A 24138-nucleotide genomic window follows, 5' to 3' on the forward strand; every position below is an offset into this window, starting at 1 on the left:
CACAGCAACCACACCTGGGGGTAGTCATGTTTGTAACCAGCATGCAAAACTGTCTTCATAGAAAAAGGCCTAATTTTCACTAAGGCACTACAGTATGTGCTCCTGTAATCTCAAAACTAGATTACGTTAATGCACTCTGCATGAAGCCATCTTTGAAGACAACTGAGCAGCTTCAGTTAGCACAGAATATACTTGCTGATGGATCTTGAAACATCTACAATGACTGCAAAGTTCAACTCAAAGTGCTTTTTTATTATTATAATTTATTGTGGTCCTTGACCAGTATTACAAAGTTAAAACATCATTAAAACAACAATAGTTCAATACAACAACAACAAAACTTTTAACTTTTAAAGCTGTTAATAGCCTGGGACCTACATATTTGCTGGGAAACCCCACACACACACCTCTGGTTAAGAACCCCAAAGATCACAGTGCTTGGCACAACAAGGGGTTCTTATACACAATATTATTGAACAAGACCAGCAGGAGACACACATCCCTCTTGACTAGGGGGGCCAACGTCTAGGTACTAGCTGGAGATCTCCTGCTATTACAAACGATCTCCAGCCAATAGAGATCAGTTCACCTGGAGAAAATGGCCACTTTGGCAATTGGACTCTATGGCAATGAAGTCCCTCCCCTCCCCAAACCCCACCCTCCTCGGGCTCCACCCCAAAAACCTCCCACCGGTGGCAAAGAGAGACCTGGCAACCCTACTCTTGACTGTGGGTGAAATCTAAATCTATGTACTGCACCAAATCTGCATAAAAGGTAAGTAAACACATTTTCTGTCTCATTATATCTGCTATTTTATAAGCTCATTGGGGAAAAGAGACCAGAAGAGATCTATGGCATCAGTTATAACTGTTTGTAAAGATGCCTCAAGGACACCTTTTACTCTCCACTGCATCTCTTTTGAGTTTTGATCCAACAAAGAAAGAGAGCATGTTAAAACAAAATTACTTTGAGGGATGAGATATCTTATGGCCCCAGCCAGAGCTGGCTTTTTGGTGATGGGTACTGAAATGTTGCTGTTCACCCATTTTAACAAATCACAAGGACACATCGGGCGAAAGCGCATGGTTGCTTTATCCTCCTTTAATCCCTGTTTTAGCCAGGATCGAATGTATGCATTTCGCCGAACGTGTGTTCGATCCTGGCTGAATCCTGGCTGAAACAGGGATTAAAGGAGGATAAAGCGACCATGCGTTTTCGCCCATCCATACACACTCCCAATTCTGACCATTTCCCCTTCATGCAGCTCTTCTATCAAATACACAGACACACACACCTCTGCCCTGGGGAAGAACACACATAGCTTCTGAAGTTGTCTTTATCCCCTTGAATTATTGTTTTCCAAAAGGTATTCTGCAGTTGTAAGGACTGAAAACATACCCACAAGACTTCATTAAAAAGTAGATTTTATTGCAATAGTCAATGTGCAAACAGCATAATTTTAGTTAGATTATAAATTAAATTGTATCCACAAAAAGTAAAAAAATACGTATATAGAGAACTGACAATATACAATAAGGCGGAACTCTTTTCAGAAATGGCCAGCTTATCTAGAAGCCCAGACAGATTTTGGTTCATTGGAATTAGCATACTGGGGGAAGGGAAGGAAGAGGAGATGGGCAGTTTCCCCCATGCATTGACATGCAGAGAACTGATTCTATCTACAAGCCATGCAGCACCCCCAAAAGCCAGCTGCGTTTTTGTTTCTTTCTTGTTTGTGTTAGGCTGGTATCTACACCCAGGAGTGAGGTTGACTCCCATTTATACCATCTGGAGGTTACAACTCTATTATTTGCATAGGAATGGGAGCCTTTGAAAACCATGGGCAGCATTCTGAACCATTCATTCTCCCGGGAAGAGAGAGAGATTTCATACTAGTCTCAGGATGCCAGGTATCTAAGCCACCCAAAGGTTCCCTGTAGTAACTGCGGCATCTTCTAGAAGGGAGAAGCACTGTTTTCCTTTCAGTCTTCAGTTTCCTTATCTCTGGCTTTCAACACAAGAGCCCTTCGCATCACAAAAATTTCATATCAAACCACTTTTCATTCATGTACATACTATAGATTCCAGCTCGGTAGAGTCAAATAAATTAATCACATGAGATGCCTCAGGCTCAAGAAATGTTTGATTGTTGTAGACACAGGTTAAGAAAAGGTTGCCATGTTCTCTGGCCTCCTGGCTGGTGGTCCTTCTAGGCGTCTATCCTAGTCATTTCTCATCTAGGCGACAATACAGGTACATTGCTACTGTCATTGCTGCAATCTGGAAAACAAAATGGGACAGAAGGACTATTTTCTACCACTTCTGTACAAGTTCCTTACATGGGCAGAGCTTTAAAACTGGGATGGGAACAGACCATACATTCTTACTAATTCTGATATTTGTTATAAGGAGGGAGAAGAGGATGGATAACGTTTTCAGGGCAGACAACTCAAACATCTAGCCATCCTTCAGCCTGCAACATAGATCAGTGTGTAATTAGCTACTTATCCAGTCCGTGCGTTAAGGACCAATTTCTCACAAGTAAAAAGAGCAACATAACCTCCCAAGTTCTACAGAGTCTCTCAGACCAGAAACAGCCTTTGATACACCAAGGCACTCTTCACCAGTCCTGGGTTCTTTACTAGTCAGTGTGTGGCAGTGGGAGGCGGGCAGGGGGAGAGACACTTGGGCTCCTGCATACAACTTAGCAAAGCTTGTACATTTGATGCACACCAAGACAGGAAAAGACGATCCACATCCGGCCTTTGTTAAGAATCTTATTGTGAAAGGGTTCTTTCTTCATTGCTATCATGTAGCACCGCAACATACAGGAATGCTGCCTGCACTACTATACCTACTTGAACTATGCACAAGTAATATTCTGCTCAGTTAAGTTCAATTTAGTTGCCATTTCTCATGCCCCAGGATGTTTTGAAAGAATAACTTGTAATGACTCTTCAAGCCTTGAGCTCCTTACACCATTGGTGTGCAGCCAAGAAAAAGCATGGAGATCAGAAGTATAATAATCAAGATTGTAATATTTTCAAAACATGCTCACAGAGTCACCAGGTGAAGGGTGATGAAACTAATCATCATATGGTTGCCAACAGGCCTGGTGGGGAAGTGTCCTGTCCCTTTAACGAAGGGTTCATGTGCAGAAATGGACAGCTGGGGTTCCCATGGCATGGAGGTATGTAACGTCATCTGGTAAATGACCCTCCATTGAGCCTTTTAATAAAGGCCAGGATGTCCTTTTTTTCCTTCCAGGCCTCTTGTCAACCCTATATCATCCTCCGCCTGATAAAAGCTACATGAAGGCTTTGGTAAAGGGAGAAGCATCTCTTCCACTGATGTGCCTAAGCAATCACGAAATACAGCAACATAGCTCAATGCTCCAAAGGGGACTGCAAGGGTCAGTCAACAGACCTCCAGCACACAGATTCCGGCTGCTACTCCTCCCACTACACCAGCATTTGAACGTATTTCAGACAGCAACTTAGGAAAGCATCCCTAGGATAAAAAAATAAATAAAGATAAAGCAATGACCATTACAATTTCCATTCACAGTCAAACAAGAAAGGTGCATTAGAAATGGACAATAGTTGGATTTCAGAGGTCAACTAGCTAGCATAAGCATTGGGTTGTTACAAAAAAAAACCCCATCCATTTAGCAAGCTTCCTGCGCAAGGCTGGAGCTGGGCGGGGGGAGATAATGGCTTGGATCTACTGGGCGATTTCTGCATGCATTACAATCCTCACACTAGCAGAAGCAGGAAAATAACCTGATGCTATTCCCTTTCACCATGTTAAACATATTGTATCCCAAGATATCATGCAGGCTATTTCTGGGCACTATAAAATATAGGGAGCAAAGTGCTAATGATTGCACAAGCAGAACAGCAGTAAGTTTGTTTGCATTTCCGCTTACGCATTGCTGGATCCAAACCAATGATGTGTACCTTACCATTCTACTGAGCAAAGCTTAAAGCCTTCCTCATACTTCAGTGGCTCTTTTACAAGCTGGACGAAGGCTTCGAATTCAGATGAGCGGAACGGTGGTATGCATGTCCCTATCTGCAACTTCAGAAGGTTCTAGGCACCAGGGCTGGTCTTAGCCATGGGGCGACTGGAGCATCTGCCATGGGCCCCGTGCTGGGGGGAGGGGTCCTGTGCTCCTCCCCCAAAAAACCACCATGCAGCCTTTGCCTGTCACCACACTCGCAGCCATGGTGGCTCATGCAATCAGGTTTAGGAGAGACTAGGGTGGCGGACTAGGAGGCTGTGCCAGTTGTGCAGTTACAGAATGATGATAGATCAGGGCAGGGCCTCCACCTGCCCAACAGCTAGGGTTGCCACCTCCAGGTTGGGGAATGCCTGAAGATTTTAGGGGTAGAGCCAAGGAACGTGGGGTCTGGGGAGGGGAGGGTATAATGCAATAAGAGTCCACCATTCAAAGCAACCATCTCCTCCAAGGGAACTTATCTCTGTCACCTGGAGATCGGTTATAATTCTGGGAGATCTCCAGGCCCAACCTGGAGGCTGGCAAACCTACCAACACCTGGCTTTGTCAAACTTCCTCCAGCCTCCATCCCTTGCCACTGCTGGGCTGGGCCTCATGTAGTAGCAGCAGCATTGGGAGGAGCCCCCAGACATCCCTTGCTGCCTCACCTCTGGATGGTGGGGCAAGGGACCTCAGGAGAGAAGCCACCATGATGACTTCAGTGGCAAGAAGGCTACTGCTGGGCTGGCCACTGCTGTCCCTACTAAAGGAGCAGCATGGACCAGTAGCAGCAAGGGACAGCACCTAGAGTGAGCAGCTGGCCAGAGCTAAGCACCTGCTTGGGCAGCTGGCCTGAGCCACACCACTGCTGTGCAGGAGAAACTACAAGCCGCAAGCTGGCAACTGGCTTGAGCATTTAGAGTTGCCAGTTCTGAATTGGGTGGGAAATGCCTGGAGATTTTGGGGGTGGAGCCTGAGGAGGGTGGAGTTTGGGGATGGGAGGGACTTCAGTGGGGTGTTATGCCATTGGGTCCACCTTCTGAAGTGGCCATTTTCTCCAGGTGAACTAATCTCTGTTGCCAGGAGATCTCTACTGGCATTTGAAGATTTCTTGGCAATCCATGACTTGCACAGACTGGGTTATCTCCAACCTTACCCAATAGTGACATTCAGCAAGGAGTCTTGGAAAAAACAGTGTGCATTGTCTGGAAGCTTTTGGGACCTCTGCACTTCATGGACTGGGCCTGCCTCACCAACAAGTTGTTCAGCTGGAAGAGCCAAATCCACATCATATATACTGCAGCCTCTGCAAAGACCTGCAACTGCTGCTGCTAGAGGTCAGTATGCAGACTCATCCATATCATGGAACTCTAGTTAAACTGGTTCCCCAGAAATTCTACCTACAAATCCACCAGGAATTTAGGAGGAGGAGGAGAGCTGGTTTTTATATGCCGACTTTCTCTACCACTTAAGGAAGAATCAAACCGGCTTACAATCACCTTCCCTTCCCCTCCCCACAGATAGGTGGGGCTGAATGAGTGTGACTAGCCCAAGGTCATCCAGCTGGGGGGAAACAAATCCAGTTCACCAGATTAGCCTCCACCGCTCATGTGGAGGAGTGGGGAATCAAACCTGGTTCTCCAGATAAGAATTCACTGTGAGATTCAACTAGATCAGAAGATGCACCCAGCTTTCTTCTCCCCAAAAGAGCAACGTTGCTCACAGCCAGCAGAAACACCAACTTCTATTTTAGAAGCACCATTATCTTACCTGGTGAGATACCACCAATACACGGCTGAGAATATGAGTCATTTGAAGCGCGCGCACACACACACACACACACTACACAATACAAGGAACAGTCATTTGTTCTCTTACTGTTATATTGTCCCTCTCAGCCAATTGCATAGTGCAGGTCGTGTTGCCTTCACAGCAGAACGGTGGATATTCTCTATGCTGGCTAAGGTAGTAGGAGTCATTGAAATCTGTGTAGTTCATTAAGCCACAGCATTTCAGCTGGGGAGAAAAAAAAGGGAGGTTAGTATATTCCTGTGTCCCATCGCAAGTACCTCTTCCATAACACGGCAGAATTACTCAGCAGCTTAGATAACCATCACCATCTCACTGGAATTAAGGTCTTCATCAGTCTGAACAACAACCTTAAAGCAACGCCATCTCTGCTTGGCCGCTCAGGATGCTAGTAAACCTTTGCCACCCTAATTGCATAGGCTGCTACTGCTCCACTTTTAGCACTGTCTCTAGCATCAGAGCAAGCAGAAGGAACCCCTGTCTACCTTGCCAGGCACACTGCAACACGACTAGGAAACTAAAGGCCCTCCTGAAGAGGGCATTTCACTTTTCCCCAGCCCAGTCAAGCAACAGGTACAACTTTTGACAAAGTCAGATTTGATATGCATGCCATAACTTGCTTGAACCCTTTGCCTTTGCATGTCTGGCCAACACAGGCCCCCAAATGGGAATGCAGTTCACAAAAGAGGAGTAAATTTGATGCTTTACAAAGAGTGAAAAAAAGTTGCCTTCTGTTCATACTCCTCTACTCAGTTTCTGCAGTGCTGGAGTGCTCATCTGATGCAGGAGATGGAATGGTATGGTATGGTGGTGGTGGAAGTTGACACTAGTATTGTCTGTTAATGAATCTCATGTTTCCAGAAACGTTTGTCTCTGGTGATCAGAAGCAAGTTGCTTCTTCCACTTACAGCGGTGAGCATGCAAAGCAGACAGAGAAGGAATAATTTTCAGGGTATCAGATTTAAAGGAAGTGGAGTAGAGGAAATGTGCATGTTAGTATCTAGTCAAATTTGGAAGGTTTCTGGCTCGAAACATGAGTGTTATTATAGCAGAAGCCAGAAAACCTTATTGGAAGACCACTAGACATTAAAATGCTACATCTGTGCCTAGTCCATTATGGTTAGGGTTGCCAGCTCCGGGTTGGGAAATACCTGGAGATTTTGGGGGCGGAGCCTGAGGAGGGTGGGGGTTGGGGAGGGGAAGGACTTCAATGCCATAGAGTCCAATTGCCAAAGTGGCCATTTTCTCCAGGTGAACTGATCTCTTTCAGCTGGAGAGCAGGTATAAAAGCGGGAGATCTCCAGCTAGTACTTGGAGGTTGGAAACCCTAGTCATATGCCCAACAATTCTTTCATAACCTCTGCTGGTTGCTTCTAAGCTGGTTGCATGCATCCTTGTCACAGTTTGCCAGCTAGAACCAGATACATAACACAGTAGAAAGCAAAAAAATGATGAAGCAAAGCAATGTCATTTTTACCTCAGCTACCCTAAAAGCAACCCAAAATAGTATTTGGGTTTCCTATAGAAAGCCAAGCAAAATATCAGTCAGTAGATCAGTCAGTAGTCCACTAGCCTATGCTTCAGCCAGAACTGTTGATCATTCTTCATAATTGTGAGCTGTTCTGCAGGACAACTTACTTCACTCATTGTTTTATTCCAGACTGCTGTCACGTCTTTATTCTGCCCATAGTCATTTTTCAGTACTTTTGTTACTGTTCCTTCCAATATAGTCTCTGCCTGCAAGGAAAGAAAGATGTAATCAAGCCCCAACATTGTAGTAATATTTGTGGAGAACTAAAGACTCAACCCCAACACTGCTTTTGTTTTCAGTCTTCACAGGACACGACAGTTTATAGGAAACTGCTACCCTACCTGTTCTCACTTGCACACAACAGAAACTGAGAACTTAATATTTACAAAAATTCCATTTGCTCAATAGTTACGCATATTAGTTTTCTGAGGTCAGGTGGCCTTTTTCAACTGATCCATCTAACCAAATCTATACTGCAAAAAGCTACAGAAGACATCCAATCTGAGCCACTTATTTAGAACTGATGGGGACTGCAATCCTAGCCTTATTTATTCCGGATCCTATCAAACCCCATGGGACTAGTACTGCACATTTGTGAGATCTATTCTTTCTGTAACTATGGGCCAACTCCTATTACTTAAAAGTGTTAACCATATCTGGTGTGTGAGAAGTGGAAATTGTCTTTGTTGCTACACTGATGGAGCAGCAACTTTGCTCTATCATTTAAACATTGACTTTTGAGCTTCTCTTGCTACAATGTGTTTCGCTTCGTTCTTTTTTTGGCGACTGCCATGTCATGGCTCATGTGCCTCTTCGTCAAAGGAGTTATCCATTAACAAACAGGGCGGTGCTGATTCCTTCTTCAAGAACCACAGCTGGGAAACTCAAATTAAGGTACAATGAAACTTAACTCTTTTAGTAAGGACTTCATGCTACCAGTGCTTTACTTTTATGTAAAAGAGGAGGGTTTGTTCTTGCACACTCTTTTTGATGTTAAAAACATCAGACACAGCAAAGTTCTTTTTTTTTTTTTTTTAGGACAAACCACTATGGTTGCTCCCACCCTATTCTAGTTTGGCTTCTCATGTCTCCAGAAAAATAAAACAGGTCCATAGATCTCCTAGAAGCTGAGAAAGCTGTTTATGTTTTCTTCTTTGCATGCAACTATTTTTTTATGTATGTTAAGGGATAAATTCCAATAGTTGTCATGCATCTTACTTTGCCATGCATGCCTTGTTTAGAAGTTCTAATATCCAAACCCCAGAAATAATTTTAGCCTCTCTTCTGAGAAGTTCCAACCCCATTTTGCACATTGCACATTAAGCCAATTGATTACCTTAAATATTTCCCATTAACTAAAGTCAAATTCCTATGTGTGGTTTGCAAAATCAATTGTGCTCATTTGTCATAATTTCATTCCAAATATCAACAGAAGGCTTTCATGAGGTAAACTTCAAACATGTTGAAAATAGACTCTTGAGCCACTCTGAGCTTGTCATAGAAGAAAACTCTTGCAAAGAGATCCAGTTTTATTTAGTTAAAACGTTTATTTGCTGCCTTTCTCTCTTGCAGAACTCAAGGTGGCTTACAATATAAATAAAACACTATTTTTTAAAAAAAACCAATAAACAACAATTATTTAAAAAACCATTAAAAGTCAGCAATTTTAAAAGCCCAGTTAGGACTGCAAATAAAAACTAAATCAGTCAAATGCAGTCCTAAATAAAACTGTCTTCAACTGCCTCCTGAAGATCAACAATGGGGTGGGGGCAGGCACACCTCCCTGGGAAGGTTGTTCCATAACTAGAACGTTAATTGTTCTTGCTGAGTTTTTCAGATGTAAACCTTTCTCCTAGTATTTTACAAGATTAGATGATAAATCATTGTCAAATTGGAAGTGTGCTCCTTGAAAGAGGAGAACTGTCATGCTTGCTAGAGGCATCTCTATCAGCAGCTATTCAAGACATCCCAGTTAATCAACCCCCAAAATTCCAAAGCTGAAGACAGTAGGCTACTCTCCTCTCACTTAATTTCTTCTTGCCCCACATCCATCCCTTCTACTTACAACAGATGTGTAGACCAGGGCCACCACTGCAGCAGCAACTTCAATGATGAAGATGATCAGGACAATGGAGAAGAACTAGGAAGAGAGAAAAGAGTCAGGCTGTACTCATTCTCTGTGGAGTGAGCAAAAACGATACAATAACTGCAAATGTCCTCTACTAGGGTTGCCAGCTCTGGGTTGGGAAATACCTGGAGATTTTGGGGGCATAGCCTGAGGAGGGTGGGGTTTGGGGAGGGGAGGGACTTCATATATAAATTTTTATTGGTTTTTTTAAACTATAAATTCTTCATAATTTTAACAACAATGTAAAAATAATATCACAATCACAATTACATTAATTGTTGTCTTGATTACCATTAAACATAAAAAATAAATTGACTTCCCCATCATTTCCATCTACCTCTTAATAAAGTGTTATTATCCTTCGTTAACATATTCTGATCCTAGTATTAATCTCATTCTAAAGTTTCATGATATATAAAATTTTACATTCTGGATCAGAGTAAAAAGTAACCTTCCATTTTTCCCAGATCTTATACATTATCACAATGATTCCTTCAATTCTCCCCTTTTCCCTAGTTTCTCCAACTCCACCAGTTCTAACATTTAAATGATTTAATCCCTTTATTCTGAAACCTTTGTCCCTTTCCATTTGGCTGCATAAAATTGCAGCCAGTATAACATAAATTTAATCATATTAAACAACATATTTTAGGGATATTTCCTGTTTAATCGATCTTATTTCAGTGTAAATCATATTCCAGATCCATATCACAAGTCCGCCCCTTATAAAAAAAAAGGAGAAAAAACCAATATCCTTAGTACTAAGGGGAGGGGAGGGACTTCAATGCCATAGAGTCCAATTGCCAAAGTGGCCATTTTCTCCAGGGGAACTGATCTCTATTGGCTGGAGAACAGTTGTAATAGCGGGAGATCTCCAGCTGCTACCTGGAGGTTGGCAACCCTATCCTGTACAGCTCTTTGACTCTGTCATGGGTCCCTAGATCAAATCTTATTTAGCTTGTAATCTGAGCAAAAAGAGGGATATTCAGAGCATATTCTAGTAGGGATTTCCCAGTTTACTGAGAGTTCTCTCATATGGTTGGTGATAACCTACTTTAGGTCTTTTTAAGGGAAGGTGATTTAAAGACTCTTCTTCAAATTCAAAGCACCATCCTTGTCTGATTTTTTTAAATCTTTCAAACATGCTGATACATTGCCATCTCCATCCCATTCAGTACAAATTCTTCTATTTTTTTCAGGTTATTGTCACTTCTGCCTTCATTCTCTGGAAATTTAGATAGACATGCAAGCCCTTCTGCAGCCTGAGCAGAACATTCTGCTTACTAAAAAGAGGAAGTAACAATTTTGAAACTCTCCAAGTGTACTAGTAGGGAAAAATGGCAGGAAAGACACCTTCCAAGAAAAGGACAGGCAGCCATGGATTAAGACACTGTAAGCATACCAAGAAAACAGAATTACGAGAAAAGCTGCATAATCTTCGACCAGGAGTCATCTGCTGCTTGAAAACACAAGACCATCATTTGCATCTGCCCCCAGGGTACTAATGTTACTGAACATTAGTTTGGCCTCATTGTACCAAATTCAAGTAAGGAAAATAATTCTTTGAAATATCACCACAATGATTCAACATTGCTCAATTTGAATGGTTAATCCTTTTACAAAGAACAGAAATCCAACAGTGATCATCTTAAGAAAAAAGCACGCACACATGCACACACATAAAACTACCATGCACAGAAGAGTCAGGATTAAGGAAATTGTGGTTAATTGACTGCATGGTCCGAGATCCTTCTGCCTTAACGGTCTAGCCTTATGACAAGCCTTATTCCCACTTTGCCTTAACAGTTCTTTTCCTATAGATGAGCTCTCCATGTCTGCATGGTAGGGTTGCCAGGTCCCTCTTCGCCACCAGTGGGAGGTTTTTGCAGCAGAGCCTGAGGAGGGCAGGGTTTGGGGAGGGACTTCAATGCCATAAAGTCCAATTGCCAAAGCAGCAATTTTCTCTCCATGAACTGATCTTTATCGGCTGGAGATCAGTTGTAATAGCAGGAGATCTCCAGCTAGAACCTAGAGGTTGGCATCCCTACTGCATGGGCAGACATGCAACAGAGACAACTGTTGTTGTTAATAGCTAGAATTTTAGAATGTTGGACATTTAAATTGGAATTGTTATGATTTAACTGTTATAACGTGTTGTGAGCTGCCCCGAGGCCGACGTTGTTGGGGAGGGTATAAAACAAATGAATGAATAAATAAAAATCTTACCGTGATCAGAAGGCATTTGCTCTCTTTCTGAGCTCCACAGCATCCTAGGAAACCCAGAAAAAACAGGACGGCTCCAATGGCGATGAGGAGGTAGCCCACATTCACAAATTGTAAAACATTGGACGACAGCGGGCCAAACAGGTTGATAAAAGAGTTGCTGTCAACGCTGACCCAGATGCCAATGCCCAGGAGCGCTGCTCCACCAAGCTAAGAGAGAACAGAAAGTTATTTCCAAAAATAAGTATGGGGCAGGGAGAAAAATGAATTGCGATTGACTTCATACCTGCACAACTTGTGACTTATCAAGGTAAAGAGACCAGCTCAAGGTAAAGAGACCAGCTTTGGATGACCAAAGTATGTGACAACATTCCCCCGCCCTGCCCAGTTGTTGCAGCTCTAGCAGGCAGAAGAATTGGAGTTGATCAAGTCCCTGAGGGGTTTCCAGTTGAGGAGCAGCATTTGGCATGGTGCGTCATAAACTGCGCAGGCCAGCTTTAGCTGAAAACACACCAGTGAGTCCATGGGATAGTTACCACATTTGCCAAGTTTGAATGGAGGAGAGTGGGAGGTTTGCAAAACATTTTAACCTCACGAAACCTTCAATTTTGTCAATATTTCAGTCATAAATTTTAAGAGGGGTATCTACCCTGCAGCTTTGGGGAAGTTGAAATACTAGGGTCACCAACTATGGCTTTTCAAATTCTGGGAGGGGAGATTGCTCTGCGGGGATGTGATGCCGTACAGTCCATCCTCCAAAGCTGCCATTTTCTCCTGGGGCACTAAGCCTTGTGGTTGCAACCCAGGGGTTCCAGGTCTCCTGCTACGATGCTGGTGGGCAAAGGCACTGATGGGGGCGGGGAGATGAAGAGAAATTGGGCACAAACTGGCACACAATGTCACCTCCAGCAAATCTCGGAAGCAACGTTGCCTACTACGGTTTCAGAAATACCTGGAGATTTGAGGACGGAGCCTGGAAGAGTGGGGTTTAGGGAGGGGAGGGACCGTGGTAAGGTATACTGTAGGGTTGCCAGCTCCGGGTTTAGAAATACCTGGTGATTTTTGGGGCAGAGTCTGAGGAGGGTGGGGTTTGGGGAGGGGAGGGACTTCAATGCCATAGAGTCCAATGGCCAAAGTGGCCATTTTCTCGAGGTGTACTGATGTCTATCGGCTGGAGATCAGCTGTAATAGCAGGAGATCTCCAGCTAGTAACTGGAGGTTGGCAACCCTAGTATACTGCCATGCAGCCCACCTTCCAAAGTAGGCATTTTCTCCAGGAAAAGTAGAATGTTTTAAATAAATAATAAGCTATCTATGTAGTCTGGAGATCAGTAGTAATTCCAGGAGATCTCCAGTCTCCACCTGGAGGTTGGCAACCATACCTAGAAGTGGTGTCATGCTGTTGGGAGCAATGCTCAAGGATTTGCTAAAAACCTCTGTGTTTGAACCATAGAGATTAGGCAAATTCTACAATGTCAATCCTGATGACGGGCCATCTCCACCCTCCAATCCTCCTCAGGGTACCCGGCAGCAGCCAGCATCTCTATCTGGAGATCAGTTGTAATTCTGGCAGAGCTTCAGGGCCCACCTGGGGGCTGGCAACCACATGTAGGGTTGGCACCTGCAGCCAACAACCTGTGAGGAAGAATTGGGGGGTTAACCATAGAGGGTTGGCCAAATCCTGGAGCATCATTTCAAGGTAATGATGTAATGTCCAGTTTTTCACTGGAAGTGAGGTCGTGCACTGGTGCAACTCCAGAAGCCCCCCCCCCCCATTTCTCCTGCTGGCCTGCAAAGCACAGGCAGGGAATCAGCATAGGGGTAATCTCCCACTACAGTGGGGAACCAGCCCCCGCCCCCGGCAATAACAGGGAGGCATGGTGAACCAGATCATACCCCATAAACTCTAGTTTCCATAGAGTTTTTTAAGGACACGGTAGAGTGTCTCAGTCACTTCCAGGGTAAACCTGGAAGGGGCATTTTTGTGCACGCATGTCTCCCCCCCCCCCCCAAAAAAAAAAAAACCTCCCACTGGTGGCAAGGGGGACCTGGCAACCCTACTGGTGACACTGAAGAGGAACACGTTTTTACATGCAGGCAAACACGCAACACACATGTGAGAATGCACCGACTCAGGGCAGGTTTACGTCTTAGATATCCTCCCTTAGATATCTAATCAGTAGTCTTGTTTCAACTTGCTGCACTGAGAATTCCCTGAAAACTTGCCCATTCTCCTATTACACAGGGAAGGTTTCACAATAAGCTATTCACACCTTCACCCTTGTAATTTAAATTCAGCGATGCTCTTGGCACTGTACAAAAACATCCCCAACAGGCTCAAAGCCATTGTCCTTGACCAAAGGTGCTAGTTTTGTTTGCTTTCAAACAAAAGGTTAAGGCAGACACTGCTTCAGCAAACATTTACACACAGGTACCAGGCTGGGAAAAGCTGTTGGGGTGGGTCAGAGGAGAAATGAAGCCAATCTCAGAGCAGCCATTTCCTTATAATCTAAGTGGGAATGGCAAGAATATCAGCTAGCATCTAAACTCTATCGAGCTACACAAATGGAACAGCTTGAACCAGCAAAGGCAGACTGATGCAAGGGTGAGGGCATCATCAACCTTTGTGGGTTTTGAAGCAAGGGCACAAACTCACACTTTTCTCATGTCTAGGCAACATATGAAAGCAACAAGTTAACCCATCACCCAGGGGGAAAGCAACTTGTAGGACTCTAAAGGTAAAAGGTAAAGGTAAAAAGAGTTTACCTTCAAAACAGGCATGACATTTACCACCTCACAGAAAGAGGAAACATAGGTGCCCCTCTTTAAAAAATGTTGTTGTTTTTTACAAAAAACACCATGAGGCCAGTGGTGTGATATGACTTCTTGGGAAAACATGGAAATGATGTCATGTCTCTCTAGGAATAGATAGAAATGGTTTGACCCTAGAGTTTCCAGTGATTCATGGAAAGGCATGACACCACCTCCAGGTTTCCCCCCTAAGTGGCATCATGACATCTGCACTATGTCCTTGCCCCCCATGTCCTTGCCCCTTCACAGTTTCATGCTGGTTGCCAGCCAACCTGCTGCCACTAAACAGCCAAACCCAGAAGAACCTGGAGGTGATGGGAGCTCAGCCACTAGGAGTACCAACTCCAGACTGTGAAATTCCTGGATATTTGAGAGTAAAGCTTGGTGGGGGCAAAGATTGAGGAAGGGAGGGAAGTCAGGAGAGAGAGGTGTGAAGCCATACAGTTCACACTCCAAAGCTCCCTTTTCTCTGGGGGAACTGATCTCTGTAGCCTGGAGATAAGTAGTAATTCCAGGAGAACTCCAGGCCCTGCTAGAAGGTCAGCAACCCTATAAATAAAGTTTCCAGTAGGGTTGCCAGGTGATGGCAGGCAAACTCCCGCCAATCCACCTGGCCGCCTGCTGACCAGCTGAGGGTCGGCGGGCAATCTGTGCAGGCAGGGACAGGTCACTTCCGGTTCACATCTGGAAGTGCTGCATTGCAAAAGATTTTTGGAGGAAGTAAAAAATTATTCTGAGGATTAAAGGATAGGTTGTATATGGTTACATAATCTCTGCCTTAAAAATGTAAAGAAAGATGTATACACCTCAAAAGGTGTACAAAGGGCAAAAATTGCTCCAAGTTTCAGTGCATGTAAATGAAGCAAATCCTCAAGGGATGGACATAGATTAACATTAAGTCTCCTCTGTGTTCATGTACGTTACATATATTTAACAGCCCAGGAATCTTGAACAGATTCTCACCTGCCTTTCAGAAACCCATGGCCAAATTCTCATTTCAGTGAAGAAAATAATTATATTAACAAGATACCAAAGCAAGTTTGTTAGCCTCTAATCTTACTTCTTTTAATCTTTTATCTCTCAGACCAGCATACCAACTGACCTACTTTGTGTTAGTCTCTCGTTGCCGCGGCTCAAATAATTTTTTTAAAGTTGGAGCTTCTTAGGACAGAGTTTTAAGAACCACTGGTTAAACAGTAATGTAATATGAACCATAGTAATACATGTTGTAACTTTACAATGTTGAATGCATTCAGGTGTTATTTGTACACAGATTATAGGCTCTACATTGACAAGAGCTTCCTTGTACTGTAGTGATGTTAGTGCCCTTGGCAAATTTTGTCTATCTTGCTTGTACTTCAGTCAGTGCCACAATTGACAGGTTCCTGTTTTTTTAGGATTAGACTATGGGGGTTACCGCACTTTGTATTCCCAGCGATGTATTAAGAGTTATAAAAAACATCGCTTTAAAAGGGTTTTTGGATAACACGGCTTATAAATGGTTGGAAGACATCTTCACAGTTAAAGGGGCCAAACAAAGTGCGAACAGTATTTCTTATAACATTTTCAAACTCCTAATACATCACTGGGAATACAAGTGCGGTAACAGCCTATAGCAAAACTGTGAATTGACTTGGGAAATCCTTGGGAATGTTGCTACAGAGGCATCCCTAGGGTTGCCAGCTCCCTCTTCGCCACCGGTGAGAGGTTTTTGGGATGGAGCCTGAGGAGGGTGGGGTTTGGGGAGGGGAGGGACTTCAATGCCATGGAGTCCAACTGCCAAAGCGGCCATTTTCTCCCGGTGAACTGATCTCTATTGGCTGGAGATCAGTTGTAATAGCAGGAGATCTCCAGCTAGTACCTGGAGGTTGGCAACACTAGGCATCACTGGCTCATCAGGACAACGTCTGCACTGTTTGTTGCAGCACAAATAACATCACAAGCATGAAACCAAGCTCATAGCAACTGTAACACCCACTCAACTTGTCCTGATGCAGGCAAGAGATAGGTGAATACAATTTAATGAGTACCTTGGCTTGCGTCATGATTGTAGTTAAAGTTATCCATTGCCATTTTGTAGGCTTGGCCTGCCTTTACATGAAGACACACCTGTCCACTAGGCCCCATAAATACAATAGGAGCTTTTGGCACTGCTTCCACTTATCCTCCTGGATGTGTCATCGGCAGAAAGCAACCAGAGTCAGCAATAAAGTTTGTTATAAACCAGTCCTAGGGTAAAGTTACTGGTCTCTGCCGTCCAATAGAAAGACAATCCATGAGCCAACAAAGCAATAATTAACTTGGTTAAACAGATCCCAGCATCACTTAATATGCACCATATAATCATCTGCTATACAAGACTACAAGGGTCGTGCAGTCCCAGTCTCATGAGAGCATCGGAAGAGGCCAGAAACAAATCTAATCCAGTTTTTGGAATATTTACTTCAAGAAAGATTATTCACATGCCTTGTTTATGATAAGCATATCCACAAACTATAAATCCAACATAAACCCTTTACAGTATTGAGGAACTGCTGGAATTCATAAGTACAAGATGGGACAAAGGACAGCACTATGTGATCAGAATTAACTATAACATATTAAATATGGCCATGAGCAAACCTTATATTAATGAATTATACATCTGGTTAACATGGTCTCCATAAAGCCTAGTACAGGGGTGTCAAACATAAGGTCCACAGGCTGGATCTGGCCCCTTGACAGCTCTTATCCAGCCCACAAGCCAGTCAAGGCAGCCACACACACACACCCGACTCTCGATCTAGACTGGTGAGGCATGGCCCAGCCAAGTGACATTTATATCATATTCTGCCCTCATAACAATTGAGTTTGACACCCCGGACTTGTATGTCTTGTCTAAATCTATCCAACCTATTCCCCATCAATTTGAAGGGCATCATGCAGCACAATCTGAACCATATTCAGAAGGGTGTTTACCCTTGCAGACTGGACTGTATTTTGTCTCATATTATTAGATCTACCAACGTGGGTAGGATTCCCCTAACCAGTCCTTTACTAGAACACCAAGTACCCATCACGCATTGTCAGAGAAATAAAAGAGTACTTACAGCAATAGCCAGGTTAAATAAAACCATCATGACCTTCAAAAAACTGAAGCAACTCATATTGGTATCTAAAGAAAGAAGTTAACAGAGATCTAGTCAGTTAGCTGTGGAGAGATAAAACCAACACACCTCCGAAACGTTGAACACAGGATTCAGTTTATGATCTGATACTAAAAGTATATGCAGAAATCCTAACGTGATGTTAGTGAAGCTTACTTCTTGGTAAGAATACTTTAGACTTAAGCAAAATTCATAGCCAGTTTATGACAGCTGTGTTTGTATATAATTTATGAAGGATTTTTTGTTTTTGAGAAAAACACAACTGTAAAGGTAGAGGAGAAATACATCGCCCCCAAAAGAGCAAGGGCCCCCATTACAAGCTAGACAAATTTCCTCCCACATTCTAAACTAAGTGTTTTAAAAACAAATTTAAGGGAATCCACTGACACAGTCTTTAGTGTAGAACATTAGAGACTTTTTATTGTGAGTTTCACAGCCTAAATGTTTTTGCTGATCATTTCAAAGTAGATGCACACAGACAGATCTTCCTCAAGTCAACTTTTTTAAAGCAGAGAGGCTAATCACAGCATTCTGCCACAACCAAAAAGACAAATTAAAAGCCCACCGCAACCCTAACCTACATCAAATCTCTTCTTCAGTTTAGGAAATCATCCTCCCATGACTCCCCCCCACACACACACACACAGAGAATTCCACACAGAACTTACCTTTAAGGGCAACACCAACAATAACTTGAAACACTCTTTCTACTGTTCCACTAGGTAGGACACCCAGCTTCTTAAGCAAACCTATGCTTGTTGCTTCAGCCTATCAAAAACATCCCTCTTCCAAGCCAATCAAATCTCTTTTAGAGCAAAGGCCACACCTCACCAACTTCTATTTAACAACAACAAAAATCTATATGATTAGGAAGCTAACTTTCTTTATTCTTTACTGCTCTCTAGTGGCTACAGGTGAACACATGAAGCTGCCTTATACTGAATCAGACCCTCGGTCCATCAAAGTCAGTATTGTCTGCTCAAACTGGCAGGAGCTCTCCAGGGTCTCAGGTAGCAACCTTTCACATCATCTACTTGCCTAGTCCCTTTAACTGGAGATGCCGAGGATTGAACCTGGAACCTTCTGCATGCTAAGCAGATGCCCTACCACTCAGCCACAGCCCCTCACAGCCTTTTCTCAACATTGCTGGGTAGTACGTCCTCACAACTTGTGACCCACCCAACCAAAGGTAGCCTATCAGTTATCTACTGTGGCCACCCAGGAGCTTGACGCCAACATCAAAACCCCTCTGATCTTCCTGGACAGGCTACCATACCAGCAATTTTATCAAGCCACTGGTGGGCTGAGTTTGGCTTGGTGGTCACAAGCAGCGCCAGTCTGCGCTGGAGAATGTAAGCTGTTGATATTTATGAACTTTGGTTCTATCAGCAGGACATCCTGGACCATTCTCTTCACTGAATTTAGACCAACAGCTGTCCAGTCATGTAGCCTACCTCCCACAGCAGCTTATTCCATACAGTTCACAGCAGAAGGGTCTCTGGCATTCTCATCAGCAGGGATGCCATTTAGGACAGGACAGGGAGGGAAGAGAGCAACCTTATATGATTTTTCCTCAGGAGCCCTGAATGGCTATTGTGGAAAGCAATTACAAAAATCTAGGCACTAAGTTTCTAGGTCAAAGGCTAACAAGAAGGTGACTGTCCTGTTCTGATAACATTCCTATTACAAGTTATAAACAGAGACTAAAAATAATCACAGCAAATTATCTTAACATAAACTGCTTTATCGCAGTTTAACCTTGCCATCTATGTATTCATTTTGTATTTTCTTTCCCATCAACACTTGTGATTTTTATAAAATAGCAGTTGAAAGGGAAAAATCTATAAGCCATTCCATGTTTCTGAAAATACTCTTCTGCAAAATATATTCAAAATATGAACTACATACACTCGACCACTGGAGGGCACCCTGACATCATATAAAAATCCTTCAGAGCCTAATCCTGCCCTTCGCTGCAATAATCTCTGGAAATAAATAAAATCCAGGTTTTGGAACTCTTACAAAACAGTGTGTGAAAGCTGGACAGCCTTCTGAACTACTTAGAAACAATTCATAGCACACACACAAGGAATCTCCAAGTTAATTTAAACTCTGTATGTCATCCCAGTTACTATGTAAAGCAGAACATAAGAAAAGCCATGCTGGATCAGACCAAGGCTCATCAAGTCCAGCAGTCTGTTCACGCAGCAGCCAACCAGGTGCCTCAAGGAAGCCCACAAACAAGGCAACCGCAGCAGCATCCTGCCTGTCTTCCACAGCACCTAATATAATAGGCATGCTCCTCTGATCCTGGAGAAAGGTGGCATGTACTGTATAAGCATAACATACCATGATAATTGTTTTATATGTAGAGTTGCCAACCTCCACGTAGGGCTGGGATCTCTCCCAGAATTCTAACTGATCTCCAGACAATAGAAAACATCCCTCTTCCAAGCCAATCAAATCTCTTTTAGAGCAAAGACCACACCTCACCAACTTCTATTTAACAAACAAACAAACAAAAAAAACCCAATCTCTAGGTATTCTCAAACCGTTGGCAACAATATTTATAAGGCAGTAGCCCAGGTGGTGATTATAATAGTGTTAGTATAGGGTTCCAAGTGTGGTCCTTCTATGCTATATTTGAGATCTGAGGGGGGGGGGAGTCATTTCCCCATTCTATCTGCTTTGTATATTTAGGCATTTCATTTATTTATTATCTAAACTGTCTTAATTAAGCCAGTATAATTTATTTCTGTTAAACCACTGAGCCTGTGTCTTCTTACGGGTGAAGTGTTACCCACTGGGTGACAAAGGACTCAAATTTTTCAGCACCTTCTTTGGGCATGATCGGTTTTGAATTGTGAGATGTTACTGGGCAGCCGCAATATGAGATGGATAAAGTAAGTCGCAGCCTTCCTTTATCGATAGGATGTTTTGGAGGTCATTAATTCATCGGGCTGCCATAAGTTGGAAGAAATTTGATGGCAGGTGGATCCTTGGTCCTTTTCCATTCTGTGACAAATTTGCAATCCCATCTCAGAGATAGTGACAGGAGCTTTGTGGACAACTAGATAAACATTGGTGGGATTGGACAGCTCTGTGAATATCCTAAGAAGCCTAAAAAAGGGACGTCCATCCTATGCCACAAGGAGAACTGCAAAGTCTCATTGGCGCTCTAATTACTAGGGCTGCCATCTCCAAGATGGGAAATTTCTGGAGATTTGGGGGTAGAGGGTGGACTTTGGGGTGGGGGTGGGGAGAATCCTCAGCAGGGTATAATGTCATATAGTCCACCCTCCAAAGCAGCCATTATCTTAAGGGGAACATCTTTAGAAAGTGCCCTTGGAAAGACCTACAATAGGGTCGAAGGCTTTCACGGTCAGAGTTCATTGGTTCTTGTAGGTTATCCGGGCTGACACTGAGACACTGAGAGACACTGTCCTTCAGTGTTACTACTCTGAAGATGCCTGCCACAGCTGCTGGCAAAACATCAGGAAAGAAAATTCCAAGACCACGGTTACACAGCCCGGATAATCTACAAGAACCAACCTACAATAGGGTTTCCAACTTCCAGGTGGTGGCTGGAGATCTCCCGCTATTACATCTCCAGCCGAAAGAGATCAGTTCACCTGGAGAAAATGGCCACGTTGGCAATTGGACTCTATGGCATTGAAGTCCCTCCCCTCTCCAAACCCCGCCTTCCCCAGGCTCCATCCCCAAAATCTTTAGGTATTTCCCAACCCGCAGCTGGCAACAGTACTGATATATATATATTTCAGTATATATATACTGTTTGTTTTGCTTTTATATATATATTCTTTTGCTTTTCCAAGGCAGCAAACAAACTGAAAAACAAGATATGTACTTTATAGGAGTTGTACCTATTTCTCAACAGAACAAGGGCTGAAGTCACAGAAGGAACAGCCCTGTCAGGGGAAACCAGTGGTGACATTTCTGGGATATTGTTGTATAAATATTTGTCCTAACAGCACTCTATTATGAGCAAGGAGGATGGCATCTGTGCATTCCGTCTCCACGTCTCTCATTACTGAGAGCGCCCTGCCTCTTTCTCTTGGTCACATGAGTCTGCCCAATCCTTACCAGGACTCTGTGGCCTGGCAAACCCGCTTTCCCTCTTCAGAGCTGAGCTGTGGTGCTCAGCGGTGGAAAGAAAAAAAGTTAAATGGCTGAAATTGGAGAGGGGGAGTAGAAGCATAGTTCCACGGCCGGCTTTGCCCCTTCCACAGACTGACTGTGGGTAAAGGTCCCTAAGAATCAGAGGATCAGAGGAAGTTTTTGTCTGATGCCGTTTAAACAGGGGAGCCTCAGGAGTCTCCTGATTTGTGCTCTGAATGAACATGATGTTATGTGGAAGCTCCCCAAAGGGCAGAGATACGCTGCTCTCCAGGAGGAGAAAAATCCCCACATTAAACCTGCTTCTGTCATCATCATCATTACAAGATGTCATCATTACGCATCATCATCATGTAGCCCATAGCATGAAAGGAGTTCTCCCCCCTCAGTCCCCATGCAAATCAAATTTATGATTGTCATTTTAAAGACTCTGCAGAAGCACCCTAAAAAAATCCTTAAATACATAAAAATAAATCAATTTACCTGAGGTTATGAAGGACCTCCTATTTCCATTGCTTTTCCAGATACTGCATCCTCGTTTTGTCCTCTTCTGGGAATCAAACAGATGTCCCAACTGTGCCTTTTTCTCTGGATAATCCAGTAGTTTATTTGAATCTATGAAAAATCCCATTTCTAAGAGAAACAGAATAGTAGTTGGTTCTCTGCTCAGAGACTACTTTGTTTACACATCTGTGAGAATACCAGGGAAGTAAGGAGGGAAAGATTGGCTTGGCTACATCAGCTCACTTCCATGTACTGGGGTTGGGACGTATAACTGATGGGTCTGTAAAGTTATTTGAAGTGTTCATCCAGGTGACTCGTGTTTCAGTGTTGACCACTTCCTGGAATCCACATTTTCATGTTTGTTTAATGATCCTGAAAAATTCTCCCTGCACCAGGAGGGAATTGAGTTGGGTAGAGCTGGACGGATCAGCAGGATGAGGTTTGGACTGCCGGCAGGAGGATGGGGGGGGGGGGATTCATTAACTGCCAATGATTCTTTTAACCAGAAATTTTCTTATTCTAAATGTAAAATCTCACACTTGAAATGGAATTTGTCATGTGACACTGTCAAAAGGCTATTTTTCAAACACCAGCCTTCGTAGGTGTGATGAATCAATGCTACAGTTAGGGCAGCAGTTACAATATCCCATCCTGGCTGTGGCCCCAGGGAACAGGCAGAAAGCTTTAATCTCCAGGTTAAAGAAGTGAAAGAAACTGTTAACATCCCCTTTGGAGTTGCTGAGTACTTGTACACAAAGGGTTTTGTTTTTAAATTCAACATTTGATCATATACAAACAATACACACAAAATTAATCCTACTGTTTTACAGTCATAGTTCTAGACTCTGTTGGTATTGTAAGGCAGATTCAGATGATTTTATAAATATCTGGTGGTTTTGCCCAAGAGCTGTCTTACAAAAGTTTTTTTTTTAATGAAAATAAAATGAATAGCATATTGGCGTCAATATCCAGCAGTTTTTTAAAACATATATTTTATTAGAAATTTCTCATAAAAAACATAACAATTACATACACATACATACAGTCTGTTCATTTTTCCAGGGAGATCAGTAAATAGTTTCCTTTACAAGACACACTTTTTAGCCTTACAATAGATTTGACTTTATATAAAAATCATACTCTTTAACAATTCCAAATATTTAATTAGCCCACCCTCTAAGTTATAAAATTACAGACAATATATAACTACACTTAGTTTTGCTTGTCATCCCTACTTTAGCTTTACTATAATGAATATCTCCACTTTCTACTACCTACATCCCCCATATTGTATCCTCTTCATCAAATGCCATCTACTCTCTGCATATACTATACTGCTTGATACAGATATCTTCCATCTTCAAATTCATCTGTTGATCCTCCTTTCAGCAAACTGGATAATTTTGCCATCACAGTATATTCAGACATTTTTCTTGCCATCTTTCCAATCCTGGAATATCTTCTTGTTTCCACATCATCACCAATACTACTCTCCAGTAGTTTGTGTCAACTCAAGCCATTTCTGAGGAAAGTGGCCACCCTATTTGTGACTTTTAAAATATGGTGCTTGTCAAAAGGGATACAGAGAGACACTTCCACACAGAGGAGAGGTTAAAGGGTTGGTGGAGAAAGACTCTTCCTACACACTTGACACTGAGAGACACTGTCCTTCAGTGTTACTCCTCTGAAGATGCCTGCCACAGCTGCTGGCGAAACGTCAGGAAAGAAAATTCCAAGACCACGGTTACACAGCCCGGATAACCTACAAGAACCAATCAACACAGAGTAATTTAACTGATCTATATCACAACTACCTTTTCTCTTGGAGTACAACTTGGCCCATTGGTAA

The 24138-nt window shown here is 43.0% G+C and overlaps 1 protein-coding gene across 1 annotated transcript; it reads right to left on the bottom strand.

The window, feature by feature from the left end:
• Nucleotides 1-2226: 2226 nt before the first annotated feature.
• Nucleotides 2227-17656, bottom strand: TSPAN1 (tetraspanin 1). Its single transcript, XM_056845388.1, has 7 exons — nt 17592-17656; nt 11695-11901; nt 9406-9480; nt 7448-7546; nt 5879-6016; nt 3427-3510; nt 2227-2280 (listed from the first exon to the last, which is right to left on the bottom strand). Exons 1-7 carry the CDS (start codon nt 17646-17648, stop codon nt 2227-2229), a joined length of 714 nt encoding a protein of 237 aa, XP_056701366.1. The 5' UTR covers nt 17649-17656.
• Nucleotides 17657-24138: the final 6482 nt, after the last annotated feature.

This window comes from Euleptes europaea, chromosome 2, assembly GCF_029931775.1.
Source record: "Euleptes europaea isolate rEulEur1 chromosome 2, rEulEur1.hap1, whole genome shotgun sequence".
NCBI classification, from domain to species: domain Eukaryota; kingdom Metazoa; phylum Chordata; class Lepidosauria; order Squamata; family Sphaerodactylidae; genus Euleptes; species Euleptes europaea.